General features: G+C 43.2%; 1 protein-coding gene and 1 long non-coding RNA gene across 3 annotated transcripts; both read left to right on the top strand.

Moving 5' to 3' along the window:
* The first annotated feature begins 3,385 nt into the window (after positions 1–3,385).
* On the top strand, positions 3,386–4,075 carry LOC138619607 (uncharacterized). Its single transcript, XR_011310825.1, has 3 exons — positions 3,386–3,443; positions 3,521–3,915; positions 4,031–4,075. It is a non-coding gene; the product is annotated as an uncharacterized lncRNA (long non-coding RNA).
* A 1,886-nt stretch (positions 4,076–5,961) lies between these two features.
* LOC138619605 (IgGFc-binding protein) lies at positions 5,962–19,925 on the top strand. 2 transcript variants are annotated; one of them, XM_069696227.1, is made up of 22 exons: positions 5,962–6,006; positions 7,007–8,245; positions 8,327–8,664; positions 8,794–9,370; positions 9,473–10,071; positions 10,170–10,737; positions 10,922–11,187; positions 11,334–11,672; positions 11,871–12,444; positions 12,573–12,772; positions 13,076–13,217; positions 13,319–13,647; positions 13,732–14,308; positions 14,397–14,995; positions 15,382–15,949; positions 16,056–16,654; positions 16,781–17,348; positions 17,455–17,654; positions 17,840–18,220; positions 18,335–18,621; positions 19,493–19,543; positions 19,650–19,925. In XM_069696227.1, exons 2-21 carry the CDS (start codon positions 7,054–7,056, stop codon positions 19,500–19,502), a joined length of 8,913 nt encoding a protein of 2,970 aa, XP_069552328.1. In that variant the 5' UTR covers positions 5,962–6,006; positions 7,007–7,053; the 3' UTR covers positions 19,503–19,543; positions 19,650–19,925. The 2 variants fall into 2 exon arrangements, with proteins under 2 accessions (XP_069552328.1, XP_069552329.1); XM_069696228.1 differs by having other exon boundaries at positions 5,969–6,006; positions 7,978–8,245.
* Positions 19,926–19,958: the final 33 nt, after the last annotated feature.

Here is a 19,958-nt window from a genome sequence, read left to right as displayed (position 1 = left end):
TCAGTAAAGAGGCACAACGCAGGAATGACATTTTCATGAACTGTATTAACAACTGCAGTACAGATGGTTAAACAACAAATGGCAAAATCCCCCCCACACCCCCAAAAAAAAAAAAAAACTAAAAGAATAAAATAAATGTCTCTGGGTCCAGTCTGTGATTGTCAGTTAGCGGATTGATCGCTGGCTCGACCCGTGTTTGTGTTTTTGTCCGTGAAGTGAAGAAGGGAAATCCACTCTCAAATAGTTGTTAGTCTGAACGATCCTCCTCAAGGACTCATCGGTTGAGTCGCCATCCAGTTAACTGGAATATCTTCTGCTGGATGTTCTTCTTTACCAAAAAACCTGACCTCCATCCAGGTCACACATTCATGAACAATTACATCCACACATAGTTTACACACAGGTCTCATTGAACTGCTGCACTCAGCGTGAAATGTCAGCTGTTGTTAAAACAACCTCTGCTTCAGATCACTGTTAATCATCTCTGTTGTACAACATAACAGTTCTTTAAGCTCAGGTTCAGTACTGAATTAATTAAAAATGCTTAACTTTAAAGTTATTGGTCTTCCCGACCAGAATTGACCTTGATTTAAGGTTGAAGACAACATGCATTCAATCCCACATCTTTTCCCACAAAGCGCACAGCCTTTTCAGCAGTGAAACGCTGAAAGCTCCGTGAGAAGAACTGCAAAAAGTGAATAAAACTAACAAAATAAAACAATTGTACAGCTAAACTTTCTTTAAATCTCTCCTCTACAGAAATATATGGCTTCACGCCAACAGCACGTGACCTTTACGAGGTTTCATTCATAGTTCACGAGCGCACGGATCACGGTTTTGCGAGCCACGTTTCCCCTCACACCACATACTAACACTATTAGCATTCATCTATGACATTTAACATTGTAAAAGTTAGCATAGCCGCAGGCGGATTTTTTTTTTTTTCCGCTCGTCTCAATCGAGACGTCTTCAGCTCTTATCAACTTCTCAGCGAGAAGCAGGAGAAAATGTCGCACGTGAAAAGCCACAGGTCAGACACTCAAGTGACAGGCTCGAGATCAGCTTGCAAGGAGAGGTGGAGACCCGCCTACTAGCCATGCTGCACCACAACAGATCATTTCATTGGCCCATCACAGTGTCAATCAAAAAAAAAAAGAGCTTCTTAACCCTTTCTACGCCATCTATTGCTTTTTCAAGTGCTTCTGTAACCCTGGTTTCATCAGCAATCCAGAGGGATGTGTGCGTCCACATCAGTGTGGCTGCCGAGGCTTCAGAGATAAATACCACATCCTCAATTGTCTGGGGTCCAGAAAGTTGTTCTGGATCCCAGACAACTGTGGTCAGCTCTGTATCTGTGGACCGGCTGCTGGAGACCTCCACTGCAGGCCAGACCCGTGCCCCCAGAGGAGTGGTCTGCAAGCAGTGACGTCACAAACGTGTGTGTCAACCTGAAAACTCCCTGAATTGTACCATCATCACTGGGCTGCATTTTACAAAGTTTGATGGTCATAAATTTGACTTTCGGGACAGTTGTATGTATTCATTAGTTGAAACCAACACTAATCTAACACCATTCGATATCACTGTCTCTGATGCAAGTTGCTACTAAAGGTTTTTTCATAGCCTCACCTTAACCCTCTCGGTCAAAGGTTTGATGGTGTTGGTAAGAAAAGACGACCCAGGGAAGGTTTGGGTGAGTACTTTGCAGGATTTTATCGGCACAGTTTTAGAATGAACCATTGTATGTAATTATAATGTTTTATGTTTCTGTTTATTCTCAGGTTGATGGATTATAAAGCCTTTACAATATTCTCAGCAGACAGGCCTTGTAAATGCCTACAGCAAACCTTCATCTTTCGTCATTCAAACTGATGTGGGATTACAGCTGATCGTCGACAACACCGGCACGCAAATGGTTATCCTCCCCGGCAGTTACAGTGACCCACATGATGACCAAATGATGCACAGTGAGGAGCTTTGCCCAGAGTTGGAGGTCTCAAGAAGTGGAGACCTGCAGGTCCAAATGTCCCTATAGACTGAAACATTGTCCTATTGAGGCAAAAAAGCTTTTTGAAGGCAGGAATCTTTGCTCAGTGTTGTTGAATGAGCTGGGGGCTATTTGCAGACTGTGCATCAATGTTAAGTCCCAAGCCTTTCTTCCACAGCTGTGTAGTAGATACCTGCTCATATAACGGACACTACTCAGCAGTTCTATTGCATCTTATGCTGCTGCCTGCCAAGCAGCTCAGCTGCCTATCAGGCAGTGAAAGACTGACACTTTCTCTGGTACGTAGTTCAATCTGTTAATCCGTTAAATTTATGAATCCCCTGAACCCTGACAGAGTGAAATTGTAAGTACTTGAGGATGCACTAATTGGTTTTCAGGCTTTTATAGACCTTTAACACAAAGAAGCAATTGTAAAACGTCATGACAGGAAATGCCCATATTTGGAAAATGAATAGATGGCATGTTTACATATGTAGAGAGTCAATGTCCTTAGGTCACACCCAAGCTACCACCTGCTCCACTGGCTTCAGTAATTTGCTACAATATCTCAGATAAAATGTCTTTTATGCTCTTTGTGAAATAATGAAGTGTGTTCCTGCAGTTCAAATTCTTAGACAAAAACTGAATCCACTACAACACTTGCTGTTTAGTATTGACATTTTCAAGATTTTAACAAAGTTAACTACATTTTAATTTCCTTAAATGGTTATAAGAATGATTCACTTCTCACAAAGTTTTGGCCAGTCCACATTTAACATTTTGAGCCCTTGTTCTGAGCTATATAATAAAAAGGCTCAGGGTTTATTTCGGTGTGAACGTCTATGTAGGATTAAAGTGTGATGTTTGTACAATATGACATGTACTGTATACTTATAAAGAAGTAAATCATGTTAAAAATGTATCATGAACTAAAGTATGACTTTTCCCCTCTCTCCCTCCCTTGGTATGTCATGCCCTAAGAATAGCCACTATGTGCTCTGTGAACTACAATGTCCTGTTGTGTGTGTTGAGCTGTCCTCTCCAGCAAATTGCAGTGGAAGTTGTGAGGAGGGCTGTCACTGTGATCCTGGCTATGTCCTCAGTGATGGCCAGTGTGTGCTGGTTTCTGATGGTGGCTGCATCCATGAGGGACAATATCATCCTGCTGGCCACTTCTTCTACACTGAGAAAAGCTGCCAAAGAAGAGAAGTCACCTGCAGCTCGATGGAAAGTTGTACAGTAAAGAATAGCCTTGACTGTCAGTATGGACTGTGCCAGGTGTTTCCTGGCTTTGGCTACATCACTTTTGATGGTGTTGTTCTGCCTTGTACATGATTAAAGTCTGCTACTTGGCTTTAAAAAGGATGGCAGTGGCATTTTCATAATAAGCCAGCTAGAGTTTAATTTGCCTTCACTGGAAGTGTCCGTTGACCCTCAAACTCCTTGGAAAATACAAGTAAGTTCTGCAGTCTGTATTAATTTGTGTTTAAGCTGCAAAGATATTGTGAAACTTACTTGTCTGTGTACTTTCAGATAAACGGAGAAGAATGCAGCCTGCCTTTTGACAGTTGAGAACTTAAAGCATCCCAAGTTGTCAGTAAACTAATAATCAGCACACCAGTTGGAGTAGGAATTGACTTGTCCTCTACCCAATACCTCAGGTTAACTCTACCACAGGTGTATGACACCTCTGATTCAGGTCTCTGTGGGAACTTCAATGGGGACAAATATCATGACTTGCAGCTGAGAAATGGTCGTCTTGCCAAAAGCTTTTCAGAGTTCCTGCACAGCTGGGCAGTAGCGTCTCCTGGCCAGTGTGCAGTGGTTCAATTTGATCTCTTACCACGGTCCTTGAGATGGCAGCTCCTCAATGCTTGTCACTATGTTTCAAATTCTCCTGCGAGGATCATCAATTGCCATACAGGAAGGTACAGTAAAGCTATAAATCCACTCAGGGTTTTGAAGGACATAAGCTGAAACTTCCTATTTTGAAAATGTATTTTGAAAGGTTTGTCCTAACTAAATCATTGTTGCATCCTAAAGGTGAATGGGCACTTTGTGTCACTCCCACACATTTTGCCATCAGGGTCGTCCCAGTCATCTGGTGTAAACTAGGATAAATCAGTGGTCATGGTTATCCTGAGGAGAGAGGCTGGGCTGGAGTCGGAGTTGGAGATAGAGACTGGAGTTACTATGGTGACAGTCAAGGTACCGCTCTGGTATTCAGGCAAATTGTGTGGTCTCTGTGGAAACCTTAATGACCTGCACTCACACAATTCAGTCAAGTCGTAGGTTCTCCCCGACTTTCCTGGCTGGTAAGTGATGCTCTCCACAACAATAGCATTGTATTTCACGAATTAGTGTATATGTTTAATAGTGAATTCACCAATGAATTATTTTTCTCTTTTCAGTGGCTTCACTGGATGATTGGTCATTTTAATGTTCTGAATAATATTGTCAATGTCTTTTTTTTTTTTTTATAATATAATAACAATTAAACAACTTTGTGTGGTCTTTCAATTAAACCCATTTTACATGGCCCTCTTTCCAGTTAGAGCCTATTAAACATTGGCCACACTTTATTTCAGAGGCAATGGGTCTAACAAAATAGAAAAACAGTAATGAGAGCACACCTTAGTCTTAATCCACTCACAGCGATATGTGTGCAATAACTAAACTACGCCTTACTGGTGCCCCTCCCAAGAACTGAACCAATTCAATATTTGAGCTTTTGATTACTTTTAAAACTGACTCGTGTCAAAATGTCCGTGCTAAGTTATATTTACTTTCTTTCTATTACAAATAATTGTTGTACCCACAAGTACATGCTGTTATTCTTTGGCTTAGACACAATACCAACAGAATCCGCCCACTTAGCACAACTACAACATTGTTACTTTGTTCCGTGGAAGCATCCGCCAATTTTGCAAGGTTTACACAGAACACTTACAAGGATGATCTGGCATGAAGGACATAGTGTGAGCATGGGAAGAAATTCGCAATGCACCTAAAACACATGACATCAAAGACTTAAGTGGCCAAAAAGAATTTCAAAAGTAAAGCAAAAGAATTAAGAATAAAGAGGGTAAATTAACATACTGATTAAAATGTCAATATGTGACATGGCACGCGCTAATACATATAGTCCATGTTCAAAACCCTTCCTTCTTATCCAACGAGACTGTTTGAAAGTCTACTCAAAATGTTGAAGGTAATTTCTGATTTTTGCCTTGCACAGACTAAAATGATAATATTTGGTTAGAAAAGAAAATAGAATACAGCTGAATGTGGACAAATAATTTAAAAAAATATCTGCTGTGTGTTAAATATCAAATGGTTAAAAAAGTAATAGAATTGAGTCATGTTGCATTGATCTAGCTATAAACTCTTTAATAGCATTAATGTGCCAATAATACAGTATATTATCCAAATGCCCTTTTCAGTATTTTTTTAATTTTCCACGTTAGATAAAATGAGAATACACTTTTATCATCTAAAGAAGAATTTATTTAGGTTTGTAGAGTTAATTTTTTCCCTTCCAACACAAAATGTAGTATTATCCATATTGACAGTCAGGTAAAGATTTCCCGTCAGCAGTTTTATGTAAATAAATTACAGGATGAACAAGGTGTGTTGCTACGGTTAAACATAAACCCTCATCTCATAGATTTGCATTAGACCTCAACTATATCAACATACAGCAGGACCTTGTAGTCACTAAAAAGCTCTGCCTTAATTTGTTTTAGAGGGAGGATGTTGTTGTTCATATCTGTTGGCTTTGGGGTATTTTTTTTTTATTGGTTGGGGCTTTTGTATAAAAGGAGCTGTAAAAAAAAAGAATGATCACATGAACGCCTTTTAGCAGGTAAGAATGCTTCAATTTGAGATTGTGTCAAATTCAAGCTTTTATCATTGAAATAATATAACTTTTAAATACTACTTTTAATAAAACAAGAATGTTTCTCTTTCAGCCATGGGCACCCTGTTGCTGCTTTGTGCTTTGGGGGCTTTACTCACTTGTAAGTATAGTTTATCATGCTATGATATATTTAATTGTGGCAAAACTCATTCAATTTGTATTGTGATGTATCTGTTCATGTCTTCTTTCCAAATGATAAATGAGTTAAACTGTGACCAAAAAAAATTAAATTCAGGAAAACATTTTTTTTTTTTTTTGTATCTGTTAAAATTCCAGACCATTACTGTGAAATCCAACTAAAATGTGAGCAAATCAGAACTCTCCAGCAGAATGTGAAGCAAAGTGATTGTTCAATTTGAAACAATTTATCCAGGTTGTGAACCCCATCAGTCAAGAGTATTGTTGTGCAGCCATACCAGGTGCTTGTGTGAATGAGGCAGAATGTTAAACAGGTGAAGAATATGTGGGTGCAGCACATAAAGGATAGCTATCTAAATTGAAATTTGCTTTTGTTGGGAATAGCATTTACCTTTAGCTGCTGTTGGAACTATTAAAACTAAATGGGTGAAACAGGAGTGTAATCTAAATCCCCCAGGCCCTGACTGAGCCCAGAAAGTGGTCTTTTCACAGCAAAAGCGCAGATATTGATAATATTTCCATGATGCAATTATATTGTCTGTGCAAGTGACTTATTGAGTGCTGCTGAGAAGCAGTCAAGTGACTATTCCTCCGTCTAAATCTCTCACAATGGTTATCTAGGAAAAAAGCAATCCATTCATTATAGACTAGCATTCATCCCCGCTTTTTAACTTTGAAATGGAAGCATTTTTCAGTCGCTTTCTCTGGTGTCATTTTGTTTCTTTGTACTGTGTATGCTATCCAAGCAGTCGCAAGCCAAGTTGTTGGATTGCTCATCTGTGAATCCTTTGATTGCTTTGGCACAAATAGTCTCATTAATTTCCAAATGCTTCTCTTGACATATTTTCACAAGATTTGTGAAGCACTGTTGCGCTTGACTCCTTAATTTTTTGGTAACTTGAAAAAAAGCCCGTCTTTTGACATGTGTTTTTGTATTCCCTTGCTCTCTCTCCATCTGTCAGGTCCATCTAGCGCTAGATGGGCAGGGAGGGAATTTGCCCTGTCATTTATGCAGAATTATGCTCGACACTCTAATCATCCTCGCTTTCAGTTACACATCAGTGCTGTTCAGGCCAACGCTAAAGTGACAGTAAAAGTACCTCCCTTAAACTTCATGCAAGTGAAAACTCTAAATGCTGGAGAGGGGGTCACCATCTGTCTCCCCACTAGTGTTGAGATGTACGACAGCAAGAAGTATTCCAACACAGTGCGCATTGAAGCTTCAGCAGATGTGACTGTAACCTCCTTCAACTCCAAGCCATTCACAGCCGACACCTCTGTGGTATATCCGACCACTGAGTGGGGTACAGAATATTTCATCTTTACACCTGTTGGATCGCCCAAAAACTCCTTTAAAGAATTTGCAGTAACAAATGGAAAAGACGGCAACAAAGTGGAGATTTTCCCAAAAGGGACAATCACGTTCATGGGTCATGTCTACAAAGGGAACAGCAAAATAGTCATAGATCTCAAGCCATATGAGAGTGTCCAGCTCCAGAGCACAGATGACCTTTCTGGCACCCAGGTTTCCTCTCGGCACCCTGTTGCAGTTTTCACGGGTCACACTTGTACGTGGCTTTTTTCAAAATGCAACCACGTTTATGAGCAGCTACTGCCAGTGAGCAGCTGGGGATCCAGCTTCATCATTCCTCCCCTGAGCTTCCAAAAGAAGTATGATAGTGTCTACATCCAGGCTTCCAAGCCCACCCAAGTCAATGTCCAACAGGGCAAAAATAAATATATTTGGAGTTTAACCAGGGGACAGATGAAGGAGATCCGTTACAGAAATCCTGAAACACTGTCCATTCAGGCTGATCATGGCATTCAGGTCCTCATGCTCTTCAATGGTCTCCAACTAAGCCAGTTACTCTATGACCCTTTTTTGATGACCATTATGTCCACCGACCGCTTCTGCTCTTCATACGCTCTAAAGGCTCTGAAGAAATTTGAAAACAAAGCCTTGATTGTAGCACAAACCAGTGCAGTGGCAGCACTGCGTATTGATGGTGCGAACCTGCCCCATGATGTCCAGTGGAAGAAGATTGCAGAGTCCGATTTCTCTTGGGCAGAGATGTCCTACAAACAAACCCCTGGCAGCAATAGACGCACTGTGTCCAGCCCCGGTTTCCCTTTTGCTCTCTACAGTATAGGAGTCAGTAGGGGGAATGGCTATGGTGCCCCAGGACAATGTATACAGTCAGGTAAAGTGCACACACTCACCGCCAATATTTCACATAAATGAATTGCAATGACATGCGCATTAGTTGTATAATGTTTTCCAGGGAAGGGAACTTTGTCCTGCAACAGTATCACCTGCAGTGCCAGTGAGGTGTGTAAGATGAAGGGTGGGTATCCCTCCTGTGTCCCCAAGCCTGCTACCTGCTGGGCTATGGGAGATCCTCACTACCATACATTCGACGGGCGTCGCTATGACTTCATGGGAACCTGCACATACGTCATCACTAAGCACTGCGGGGAGCATGATAATCTCCCTGCCTTTGAGGTCCTCGCCCAGAACGAGAACAGAGGAAGCCTCAGGGTGTCATATGTTGGCCTGGTCATAGTGAAGGTGTATGGCATCACTATCACAGTAGTTCGGTCTGAGAGAGGTCATGTGAGGGTAAGGCTTCCCATTTGTCTTAGTAAAAGATGTTTTTTCTTTCAAATATCCTATATTTTTACACATGTTAAACATTGTCCCAATTTTAACCTGTATTGAGTGATGTATTTTCTGTCTTCATTTTTGCAGATTGACGATAATCTGTGGAGTTTGCCAATAGCCTTGCACAATGACAAACTGATTTTGTCTCAGAGCGGTCGCTTTGTGGTCATTGAGGCTCATTTTGGTCTGAGAGTTCGTTATGATTGGGAACACCATCTTGTGGTCACAGTGTGCAGCACTTACGCTGGTAAGACGACTGGTCTATGTGGAAACTTCAATGGCAACCCCAATGATGACTTCACCACTCCCTCTGGCACTCAGGCAAGTGGGGCTGTGGCCTTTGGGAGCAGCTGGAAGTTACCAGGGCTGGGGAAAGATGCTGTGTGCAGAGATGACTGCGTGGGTGGGTGTGATCGCTGTGAAAACAGCCTGATGAAGACTTGGGAGGGTGACTCGTTTTGTGGGCTAATCACGCTTAAAAATGGGCCATTCAGCAAATGTGTTGCCGCTGTTGACTCAGAAGCATACCTGGAGAACTGTAAATATGATTTATGCATGGGAGGTGGTCTTCGACATTTCCTCTGCAGGGCACTGGAGGCTTACACTGAAGCCTGTCAGACTGCTGGGATCCAGGTTGAAAATTGGAGGAAAATGGCACAATGCCGTAAGTAATGTTAACAAAATTAATGATGATTAATAAACATAATTTTGTTTTTGTTATCTATTGTTCGCAAAGCATTTATTACACTACTTTTTCTCCCTAAAGCTGCCAAATGTCCAGCCAACAGCCAGTATGAGCTCTGTGGCAGTGCCTGTCCTGCCACCTGTTCTGACCCGAAAGCTCCCTCCAAATGTAAACATCCCTGTGTGGAGACCTGCACCTGTAAGGCAGGCTTTGTTTTAAGTGGAGAAAAGTGTGTGCCTGCTGCTCAATGTGGTTGTACCTATGAGGGTCATTATATTCCTGCTGGGGAAACTTTCTGGGCTGACCGCGGCTGTACGCGATGGTGTAAATGTGTTGCTGGAAGCACACGTGTAGAGTGCCAGGATAAAGGCTGTGGGGCAGGGACGCAGTGCCAGGTGGTTGAGGGCATAAGAAAGTGCCAAGCAGTGTCCCACAGCACCTGCCGGGCCACAGGCGATCCCCATTATGTGACCTTTGACAAGAAGAAGTTTGACTTCCAGGGCACATGTGTGTACCAACTCGCTTCACTGTGCTCCAAGGACCCAGAGTTGGTGCCCTTTAAAGTCCTGGTGCAGAACGATCACCGGGGCAACAAGAGGGTTTCCTACACCAAATTAGTAGAGATCAAGGTGTACTCCCTCAGCATAGTCATTACTAAGACACACAAAGGCTTAATTATGGTAAGAAGTACATAATGCTTTGTTTATCAATTCTGTTTGGTCATACTATAATGAATATTTATCAAAGCATTTAAATACCACCGTGTGTTCTCTTTTAGGTGAATAATGAACTGGTCAACCTGCCTGTCACCCTGGAAGGAAAAAAGATATCTGTGTTTAAGAGTGGCTGGTTTGCAGTCATTACCACAGATTTTGGCCTCAAAGTTACCTTCAACTGGGAAAGTGCTGTGTTTGTAACCTTGCCAAGCAACTACATGGGAGCTGTATGTGGCCTCTGTGGCAATTACAATGGCAAACCCCACGATGACCTGACTCCGAAGAATGGTGACAAACCTGTCTCACAAGCAGATTTCGGTGCCAGCTGGCGAGTGGCCGAGATCCCGGGCTGTGTTGAAGGCTGTAAAGGGGTGTGCCCTGCTTGCGACTTTGCCCAGAAGGTTCAATATGAAAAGGGAGATTTTTGTGGGATATTAAGAGACCCCGAAGGGCCTTTCCGTGACTGCCATGCCAAGGTAGATCCAGCAAGCTTCTTTGAAGACTGTGTTTATGATGTATGCCTGTATAAGGGAAGGAAGGATGTGCTGTGTCAGGCTATTACATCATACACGGCTGCCTGCCAGGCAGTGGAGGCCAAGGTTGACAGCTGGAGAACCAGTCAGTTCTGTGGTGAGAAATGCATTCAGTTTAAAAACATAATTTCCCTAAAAGAAAAGGTCACTAGTATTTGCTCTAATTGAAAAAAGTCAATAGGTGTTTTTTTTCCCCTATTTCCCTACTTTTGTGCTCTAAATTAAAATGTCTCCAGTGAATGAAAAAAAAACCAGCATTCTCTTATGTCCCTTATGCACAGCGGTGAAATGTCCCATCCACAGCCACTACGAAGTTTGTGGAATTGGCTGTCCAGCATCTTGCCAAAGTCTGGCTCCCCCTCAGGGTTGCCAGGCTTCCTGTGAGGAGGGCTGTGCCTGTGATGAAGGGTACATCCTCAGTGGAGATCTGTGTGTTCCCTTCTCACAGTGTGGCTGCCTCTACAACGACCGCTACTACCGCATCGGCCAAGTGTTTTATCCAGATGAGCAGTGTGCAGAGGAGTGCAAGTGCACACAAGATGGAGAGGTAATGGACACAAAAGTGAACAATTAAAACATGATAATTTGGTGCTGATCAATGTGATCTCACAGATCTCACAGTCTAGAAATTGTTTTGTTGGATTTTTTTTTTTTTTTTTTTTATAAAACTTGTTTCTCAAATGCTTTTTTCAGGTTGAGTGTAAGAAGTTCACATGTGGCCCTAATGAGAAGTGTAAGATAGAAAACGGCATCCAAAAATGCCAACCTGTTGGGAAGGGTGTGTGCCATGCTGCTGGAGACCCGCACTACCTGTCTTTTGACGGGCGAAGATTTGATTTCCAGGGCACATGCACCTACACGCTCTCTCAGAGCTGTGGGCTGGAAGGTACACACCTGCAGGCCTTTTCTGTGCAGGTGGAGAACGTGCGGTGGAACCGGATGCAGAAAAAAGTGGTGTCGGTCACCAAGCTGGTTGCTGTGAAGGTCTTTGGCTTCTCTCTCATCATGAGGAACAACATGTTTGGAGTCCTGGTGAGCGACAACACTTGGTCGTCAATTGAATAAGATCCATATTTACTGAAGTTTATTATTTGATTTGTAGAAATACAGATGTATATATAATTTTCTAATCATGCAAAAGATGTATAAGATGATCTAATATATCCTAATTTTTGCATTCTTGACATCAGTAGATATTTTCTTAAAATAACGCCTCTGCCATTCTTTTAGGTAAATGGAGTGTTTAACTACCTTCCTGTGAATCTTAATGATGGAGAAGTGACGGCCTATAAACAAGGCAGAAATTATGTTGTTGCAACAAACTTTGGACTGCTTGTCACTTATGACCTGGTATATCATGTGACAGTCACAGTGCCTGGCAATTATCGTGGCAAGGTCTGTGGCCTCTGTGGCAACTTCAACGGGAACCAAAAAGATGACTTCCAGATGCCGAGCCATCAGCTCACCAACCAAGTCAATGTGTTTGGAGGGTCCTGGAAGGTCGCCATTCCTAATGTGGTGTGTGAAAATGGCTGTAAAGGAGATAACTGTCCTGAATGTGACCCAGCGCGCAAGGCTGTGTTTTCAAAGTCAACCTACTGTGGAATTGCTACAGCACCCAAAGGTCCTTTTGCAGTCTGCCATAGTAAACTGGACCCACAGCCATACTTTAATGACTGTGTGTTTGATGTGTGTGCTTCCAATGGTGATGGAAAGGTGCTGTGTGACAGCATAGCGGCCTACGCCTTTAACTGCCACATGGCAGGAGTGGACGTCAAAAACTGGAGGACGGCTTCCTTTTGTCGTGAGTGACAAAGAAAAATTTACTTTTTTATTTTCCATCCAAGTAAACCACTTATTATTTTTTCCTACTAATACTTCATATGCGCATCTCTCATATATTTGTCCTTTTCTTATGTTACTTTATTTTAGCCATGAAATGCCCCGCTAACAGTCACTATGAGGTGTGTGCCGAAGACTGCACTGATTCCTGCCCCGGCCTCACAGAGATTATTGAGTGCTCCACCAGCTGCACGGAGGGCTGTGAATGTGATACTGGCTTTTTATTTAATGGACAAACGTGTGTCAAAGAGACTGAGTGTGGCTGCTATGATAATAGCAAAACTTACCAGGTACAATTCAGCAGCTTTGTCTGTACAAAAAGGCCACTCCAGATACAGAATAGTTTTTAGTGTCAAAGTGGTTTAAGTAAATACTAGCAACATTGATTCTCATAAGGCTATAATGCCACCTTTTTTTTTCTTCCACATAAGCCAATTTGATTTTAAATGTGTGCATTGACGATTTCTCCAGAGACTTAATTAACCGATTGCTTAAATTTGTGATTCTGAATGAATATGAAATAATGTGAACCCTTTCTAACTTTACTGTGTAGTAGTTCTCCTTGTAAAATGAAATTATTTCTCTGTCACCAGCCCGGTGAAGTTCTGTATGAGGACGACTGTAACACAAAGTGCACCTGTAATCCAGCGACTGGTCTGGTCTGCGAAAAACACTCCTGTCCCCAAAGCACCAAATGCATGGTCAAGAAAGGAATCAGGGCATGTTACAACACAGGCAAGACACAAATACTGTACCTTTGTCTTATTAAGTGAGTAAGTACTTTAATTTTAATTTATTTTAAAAAAATTTTAATAAACTGCAAAAAACCCTTTCAGATCCCTGCAAAGATGCCAACTGTCGGATCAAGGAGACGTGCCGTGTTGAGAAGGGCGAGGCTGTGTGCGTCCCCAAGTACACAGGTGTCTGCTGGGCCTGGGGTGACCCTCACTATCACACATTTGATGGTTACAACTACGACTTCCAGGGCACCTGCAAGTACATCATCTCAGAGACCTGCGGGGACCTGGATGGTCTCGTTCCATTCTCGGTCACTGAAAGGAATGACAATAGAGGAAACAAAGCAGTTTCCTATGTCAGGGAGGTGGATGTTTCTGTGTACGAATACAACATCACCATCCGCAAGAACCAAGTTGGTCGAGTCATGGTAAGATTTTATTTTGTTTGTCTGTTTGACCTGTTGTATTTCAGTACGTACTCTGTATACATTGTTCTGATTCATGTTCTTCAGGTGAATGGGGAGCTGCTGAATCTTCCTGTAGAACTAGGTGACAATGAAGTGTCAGTGTTGCAAAGTGGGAACGCCGCAGTGGTGAAGACAAATTTTGGCCTTATTGTCTCCTACGACTGGAACTGGAAACTTGTCATCAAACTTCCCAGCAGTTACTACGGCAGTGTCTGTGGTCTGTGTGGCAATTTCAACAGCAACATTCATGATGAACTCCAAAATCCAGCTGGCAAAGCAGTCTCCTCTGTGGTGGAATGGGGCAAGAGCTGGCGAACGGCTGATCAGGATCAGGATCATTGCGTGGACACATGTGAGAAAAACTGTCCTACCTGTGACAAACAACAGCTGAAGATCTACAACACTGAGGCTTTGTGTGGGGCCCTCACGGCCACGACCGAAAGTTTGTTCAAGAAATGTCACGGAAAAGTGGACCCCAAGGCCTTCATGAACAACTGTGTGTATGATATGTGTTTTACCAAGGGAGACCAAAAGATGCTGTGCCAGGCATTGGCCTCTTACAGTCAACAGTGTCGTGAGGAAGGCATAATAATCAAGAACTGGAGGGAAAAGTTTGACTGCCGTGGGTATCTGAGAAACTCTTTTGCAAATTCGTTTTTTTTGTGGGTTTTTTTGGAGTTAATGCCTGTCTAAATTTAATTTCTATCCAGCAATGAGCTGTCAGCGTCACAGCCACTATGAAGACTGTGCCAGCCCATGTCAGCCATCCTGCCCCTTCCCTGAGGAAAAGCATGGCTGCAAGGAGGCCTGTGTGGAGACCTGTGTGTGCGATAAGGGTTACGTCCTCAGTGGTGGTGTCTGTGTTCCTGCTAAAACATGTGGCTGCTCTTATGAGGGCCGGTACTACAAGCCAGGGCAGCGCTTCTGGGCTGATGAGGCTTGCGGTCGCCTATGTGAGTGTGATACGATCCTGGGCATGGTGACATGCCGCGAGGCTTCCTGTTCTGCCAACGAGAGATGCTCTGTAAACGATGGAGAGCGTGCCTGCCGAGCCATCAGTCACGCCACATGCACAGCCTCAGGTGACCCACACTACCGTACTTTTGATGGCCGCAAGTATGACTTCCAAGGCACTTGTGTGTATCAGCTGGTGGGACTGTGCTCTCAGCAGTCTGGGCTAGTGCCGTTCAAGGTGACTGTGCAGAATGACCACCGGGGAAGCAAGGCTGTGTCCTACACAAGGACTGTCAAGTTCTCTATATATGGTGTCACTCTCACCATCAGCAGAGAATACCCCTACAGGGTCTTGGTAAGTGTGGAGGTGGGGGTGTGGATAATGTGAAGCATACGGGTGATGTAATGAAATGGGTAATCTGTTTTAATGTAGATTTTTGAAGAGAAAAGAAATGGGACACAGCATGTAGTCACATTTGATAAAAATAAAAACAGCATAGATTCTCTGAGCCTCACTGAAATAAGTGGAGGATAATGCCTTTCGTCATTGTGATAATTCTGACATCACTCGTGCTGTTCTGCATATATATTTAATTGCATATTACATTTTTTGATCCAGGCAGACTTAATTAACTAAGATTTGACTGCACATTAGAATGGATTAGCAAGGTCCGCAGAATTATTAAATCTATAATCTCCGAAAAATATTCCTCTCTCCCTCCCTTGTTTTCTGTTCTTCAGCTCGATGGGCAGCTTGCTTCACTGCCACTGGATTACAATAATGAGCTGGTTGTGTTTCTCAGCGGACGGTCAGCTGTAGTGAAGACAGTGGCTGGTATCACTGTAACCTTTGACTGGCGGAGTAAGGTGAGTGTTACTCTGCCCAGCAACTACAAGGGTGCAGTCTGCGGTCTGTGTGGCAACTACAACGGAAAAGCTCAGGATGACCTTACCATGCAGAATGGCCAGACCGCCCCTAACGGAGCCAAACTGGGGGAGAGCTGGCAGGTGGCCCTTGCACCAGGCTGTTCGTCAGTCTGCCAAGGAGCATGGTGCCAGGCCTGTTCAGACTCCCAGAGGAAAGAGTACCAAGCCAAAAAGTACTGTGGTATTATTGCTGACAAGGCAGGGCCTTTCAGAGACTGCCATAGCCGTGTGGACCCAGGTTCTTACATGGAAGACTGCGTTTATGATGCTTGTCAATATCATGGACACCGTGAATCAGTCTGTGATGCTGTGGAAGTATATGTCTCTGCCTGTCAGAGCCAAGGAATCACCATCCACTCCTGGAGAACAGATACTTTCTGCCGTGAGTTTAAGTTTTCATTTCATTTTTGCTTTTTTTTAAATTTAAAATCTCTCTTTTTAAACATCTTTTTGTGTTACCTTTTCTCTCTTCTCCTCTTATCGCACAGCAATGGAGTGTCCCGCTAACACCCATTACACCCTGTGTGCCACGGGTTGCCCAGCCACATGTGGCAGCTTAACCTCCTTTGCTACCTGCCCCAGACATTGTGCAGAAGCCTGTGAGTGTGACGAAGGCTACTTGCTGAGTGGGGATACCTGCGTGCCTGTGAAAGACTGTGGATGCTCGTACGACAGCCAATACTACAAGAAAGGAGACATTTTCTACCCTGAGGACAAGTGCGCGGAGAAATGTGTCTGTGGAGAGAACGGGGCTGTGTCTTGCCAAAAGGCAACGTGTCATCCAGGAGAAGTCTGTAAGCTTGTAAATGGGGTGAAAGGTTGCCACCCGGAGGGGCAAGGAAAGTGTGTGGCTTCTGGTGACCCTCATTACACATCCTTTGATGGACATAGATTTGATTTCCAGGGTACATGTGTCTATGTATTGGCCAAGGTTTGCGATGAGGACAAAGGCCATCTGACACCTTTCACTGTCACTCAGGGGAATGAGAAATATGGAAATGGAAAAGTGGCTGTAACCAAGTCAATTGCAGTGGTAGTCTACGGTTACGTCATTTACATCCAGCAGGGAATGCCTTGGAAAGTCATTGTGAGTTCAACAGCTTGATCCAAAATACTTTTGTTGTTGCATTTGGGCGCGTTTCTTTTTTTTTCCCCCTTATTTTCTTAAAAAAGTTTCTCACACTGATTATGTTCTCCTCCCTTCTTTGCCCAGGTGGATGATGAACTCCTAAACCTTCCTCTGTCCCTGGATAATGGCCGTCTCAGAGTCACCCAGGAAGGCCGCAACATAATTGTCCGAACAGCCTTCGGACTGATAGTCCTCTATGACACTGTCTACTATGTCGAGGTGATCGTTCCTTCTACGTACCAGGGTAAGATGTGTGGTCTTTGCGGCAATTACAACAAGAAACGTGGTGAAGATTATAGACTTCCTGACGGCAAACAAACGAACAACATTGATAACTTTGGGAAGGCGTGGGTGGTGGACCTGCCTGGGCATGTGTGTGGCGGATGTGGAGGACAGTGCCCAGTATGTGAGCCTTCCAAGGCCGCTTTGTATGGCAAACCGGACTCATGCGGCATCATCAGTGCACCTAATGGGCCTTTCAAAGCCTGCCACGGTAAAATTGACCCCGCAGCATATATGTCCAATTGCGTGTTTGATGTTTGTGCTGTGGGTGGCAACAAAGATACTCTGTGTAACAGTGTGCAAGCCTACGCTTTGGCCTGCCAGAGTGCAGGAGTTCAAGTCCAGCCATGGAGGAGCAACTCCTTCTGCCGTAAGTTGGACACAACAGCATTTTAGCTGAAGAGTTATCCGTGTTTTCAGAGCTGTACATTTTTCTGGTGAACATTTAAATTTCTTACAAATGTTGTCTCTTGTAGCGGCTTCCTGTCCTCCACACAGTCACTATGAGCTGTGCGCTGACACCTGTGGTGGGACATGTGCCAGCTTTAACGCCCCATTCACTTGTTCTGAAAGCTGTTTTGAAGGATGCCAATGTGATGGTGGCTTTGTTTTTGATGGCGCACAGTGTGTTCCCCTGGAAAACTGTGGCTGTGGGCACAACGGCAGATACCTGATGGTAAAACTTTACTGTGCTTTTTACTTTGTTGTTGCACATAATAACTGTACCATAATTGAAAGTTAGTCATGACGAAATAGTCAGCATTTAATAAAAATATGAATAACTTATATTGTTGCCATAATATTTACACAGAAATGGAGATGTAACAAATTCTACTCACTGTAAACAATGTATGTTTTCAGGTGGGCCAAGCAGTGGTGGGCAAAGATTGTGAGTCCAAATGTGTGTGTCAAGCCTCTGGGCTGGTGAAGTGTGACAAGCTGTCCTGTGCCAGTGGAGAGGAGTGCGGGGTAAGAGATGGGGTCAGAGGTTGCCACGTCAAAATGGGCCATTGCACTGTCAACCAAGTAGGCCAGCTGAGCTCCTTTGATGGCATGTCGGGAGCCATAGGAGCACAGGGGGCATTTGAAATGGCGTTTCTGTGTGACGAAGCATCTGAGCTGTGGTTCCGTGTGGTTGTGGACGCCAGGATCTGCAGTAAAGGGGCATTTCCCACAATTGTCAATGTGTATGTATTCTTCAACGACACCACTGTAACAGTGAACAGCCAACATGTGACCTGGGTGAGAACTGTTAAAACCATTGACTTTTTGATGCAGAAATTGGTTTGTTACTAGTTTTAGTTTGTCTAATTCATTTTCTTTTTCACTTTATTTCCCCTTCTTTTCATCATCCAGGTAAATGGCAGGAAAGTGTCTCTTCCCAGCAAACTGACAAGTGAAGTATCTGTCCAAATCTCAGAAAGGACTGTGATCATTAAGAGGGCTTCTGCTGTGCGGATCACCTACTCCATTTCACAGAAGGTCGCCGTCATTATTGACAGGAGCCTGTCTAGTAAAATGTGCGGTGCTTGTGGCAACTACAATGACAACTCCAAAGATGACCTGAAGACTGCAGATGGGAAAATCACCCATGATGTGTCTGCGGTTGTTGGCTCCTGGAGCGCAGGAGACTTTTCCAGATGGTGAGTGTTTGAAAGACACACCACAACATTTCCTCAGTATAAATGTGGTGGGCAAAGATATATTGGTCCATTTAGTTCTAGCACAGCGATAGACCTTTGCTTCACTACTTTCTCTCATCACGGTGCTCCTGATGTTAACCTTAATTGTTTTAATAACATTGCAGTTTTGCCTGCTTGTCTGCGTGTTTAACCTTCAATTCCAGTTAGTGTGAATGTTTTAATCTGGAACTCTATCTTTCTCTTTATTATGTAAACTGCAAACTTAATTTGACCACTGAAATAATCAAGTACAGATCAGCGCGAGATGGGACGGTGCTATGACCAGTCAACCGCTTATTCTCTTAACAGCAATAACTAAACAAGGACTCCGCAGAGCCCTTTTAAAGGAATGAGAGTGTGGTTTTTAATTGCATTTGGTCCAATTTAATTAAGAAATGCCAGAGAATCCCCCATGGTAATTACTGATTAAAAAGCAGGTGAGGCTGACAGGCATGGCCATCAAAAGCTACCAAGCTTGCAATCCAATCACTGCTTGTCATCCAAGGACACTTAAGACTCATCTGGGTGCAATATTAATTTGGGCTCTCATCTTTAGTTTTGTGTCCTAGCCTTAAGTCAATCCTTTAGGGAACTGAGTTTTGTGAGTCCCCCTGCCTCTCTTTATTCAAAGTAGCTGACATTTTCTCATCATCAGACCCTAAACAGCACAAGAAAATACCCCCAAGATTCAGTGCTGTCCCTGAGTGTTTGCATATACTCTTTAAAAAATGCAATTTCAAGAAGTGTTGCTGGTAATCTCGATTGTGCCAGAGTGGACATGACTTTACTTTGCACCAGTGCCCTTTGACTGAAGTTTTCTTTTTCATTGCAGTGGCCTGTAGAGATGTTGGCTCTGTTGTCTCTAAAGGCATCTGGTACATGGGTAAAAAAAAAAATTAAGTTGTTTCCTCTCAAAAATACCCTCATTGAATAAAACAGCTGTACAAATAATGCTGCTCACATCCCTGTGTTTTACCCCTTTTCAACAGGATGAAGAATGTTGCTTGTTTTAAGTCTCTCTCATCATACTTCACTACATCCTCTTTTCTACATCCTCTTGATTCATGAAATTGGTTTTGGTTGTTTCCTGGTGGTCTGGTCCTCTATTGTTCGCCCGGAGTTGGAGAGACATGCGGCTCATTCTTGACCAACATCTCCATCTAGTGGAGGAGGAAATGATGTCATCTTCATTCCATATAACTCCGGCTGATACAAAAGGTGTTCTCCTTACTGTTCTAACCAATCAATAAATGTTTTTATGACAACATGTGCTTAAGTTATTTGTGATTCCCAGAGAA

This window comes from Brachyistius frenatus, unplaced genomic scaffold (genome assembly GCF_029030835.1).
Source record: "Brachyistius frenatus isolate BFR_SWC_R1_liver_20210118 unplaced genomic scaffold, ASM2903083v1 Contig_20, whole genome shotgun sequence".
Classification (NCBI taxonomy): Eukaryota; Metazoa; Chordata; class Actinopteri; family Embiotocidae; genus Brachyistius; species Brachyistius frenatus.
The sequence above is the reverse complement of the archived record's forward strand: the minus strand, read 5'-3'. Positions and strand labels throughout refer to the sequence as shown.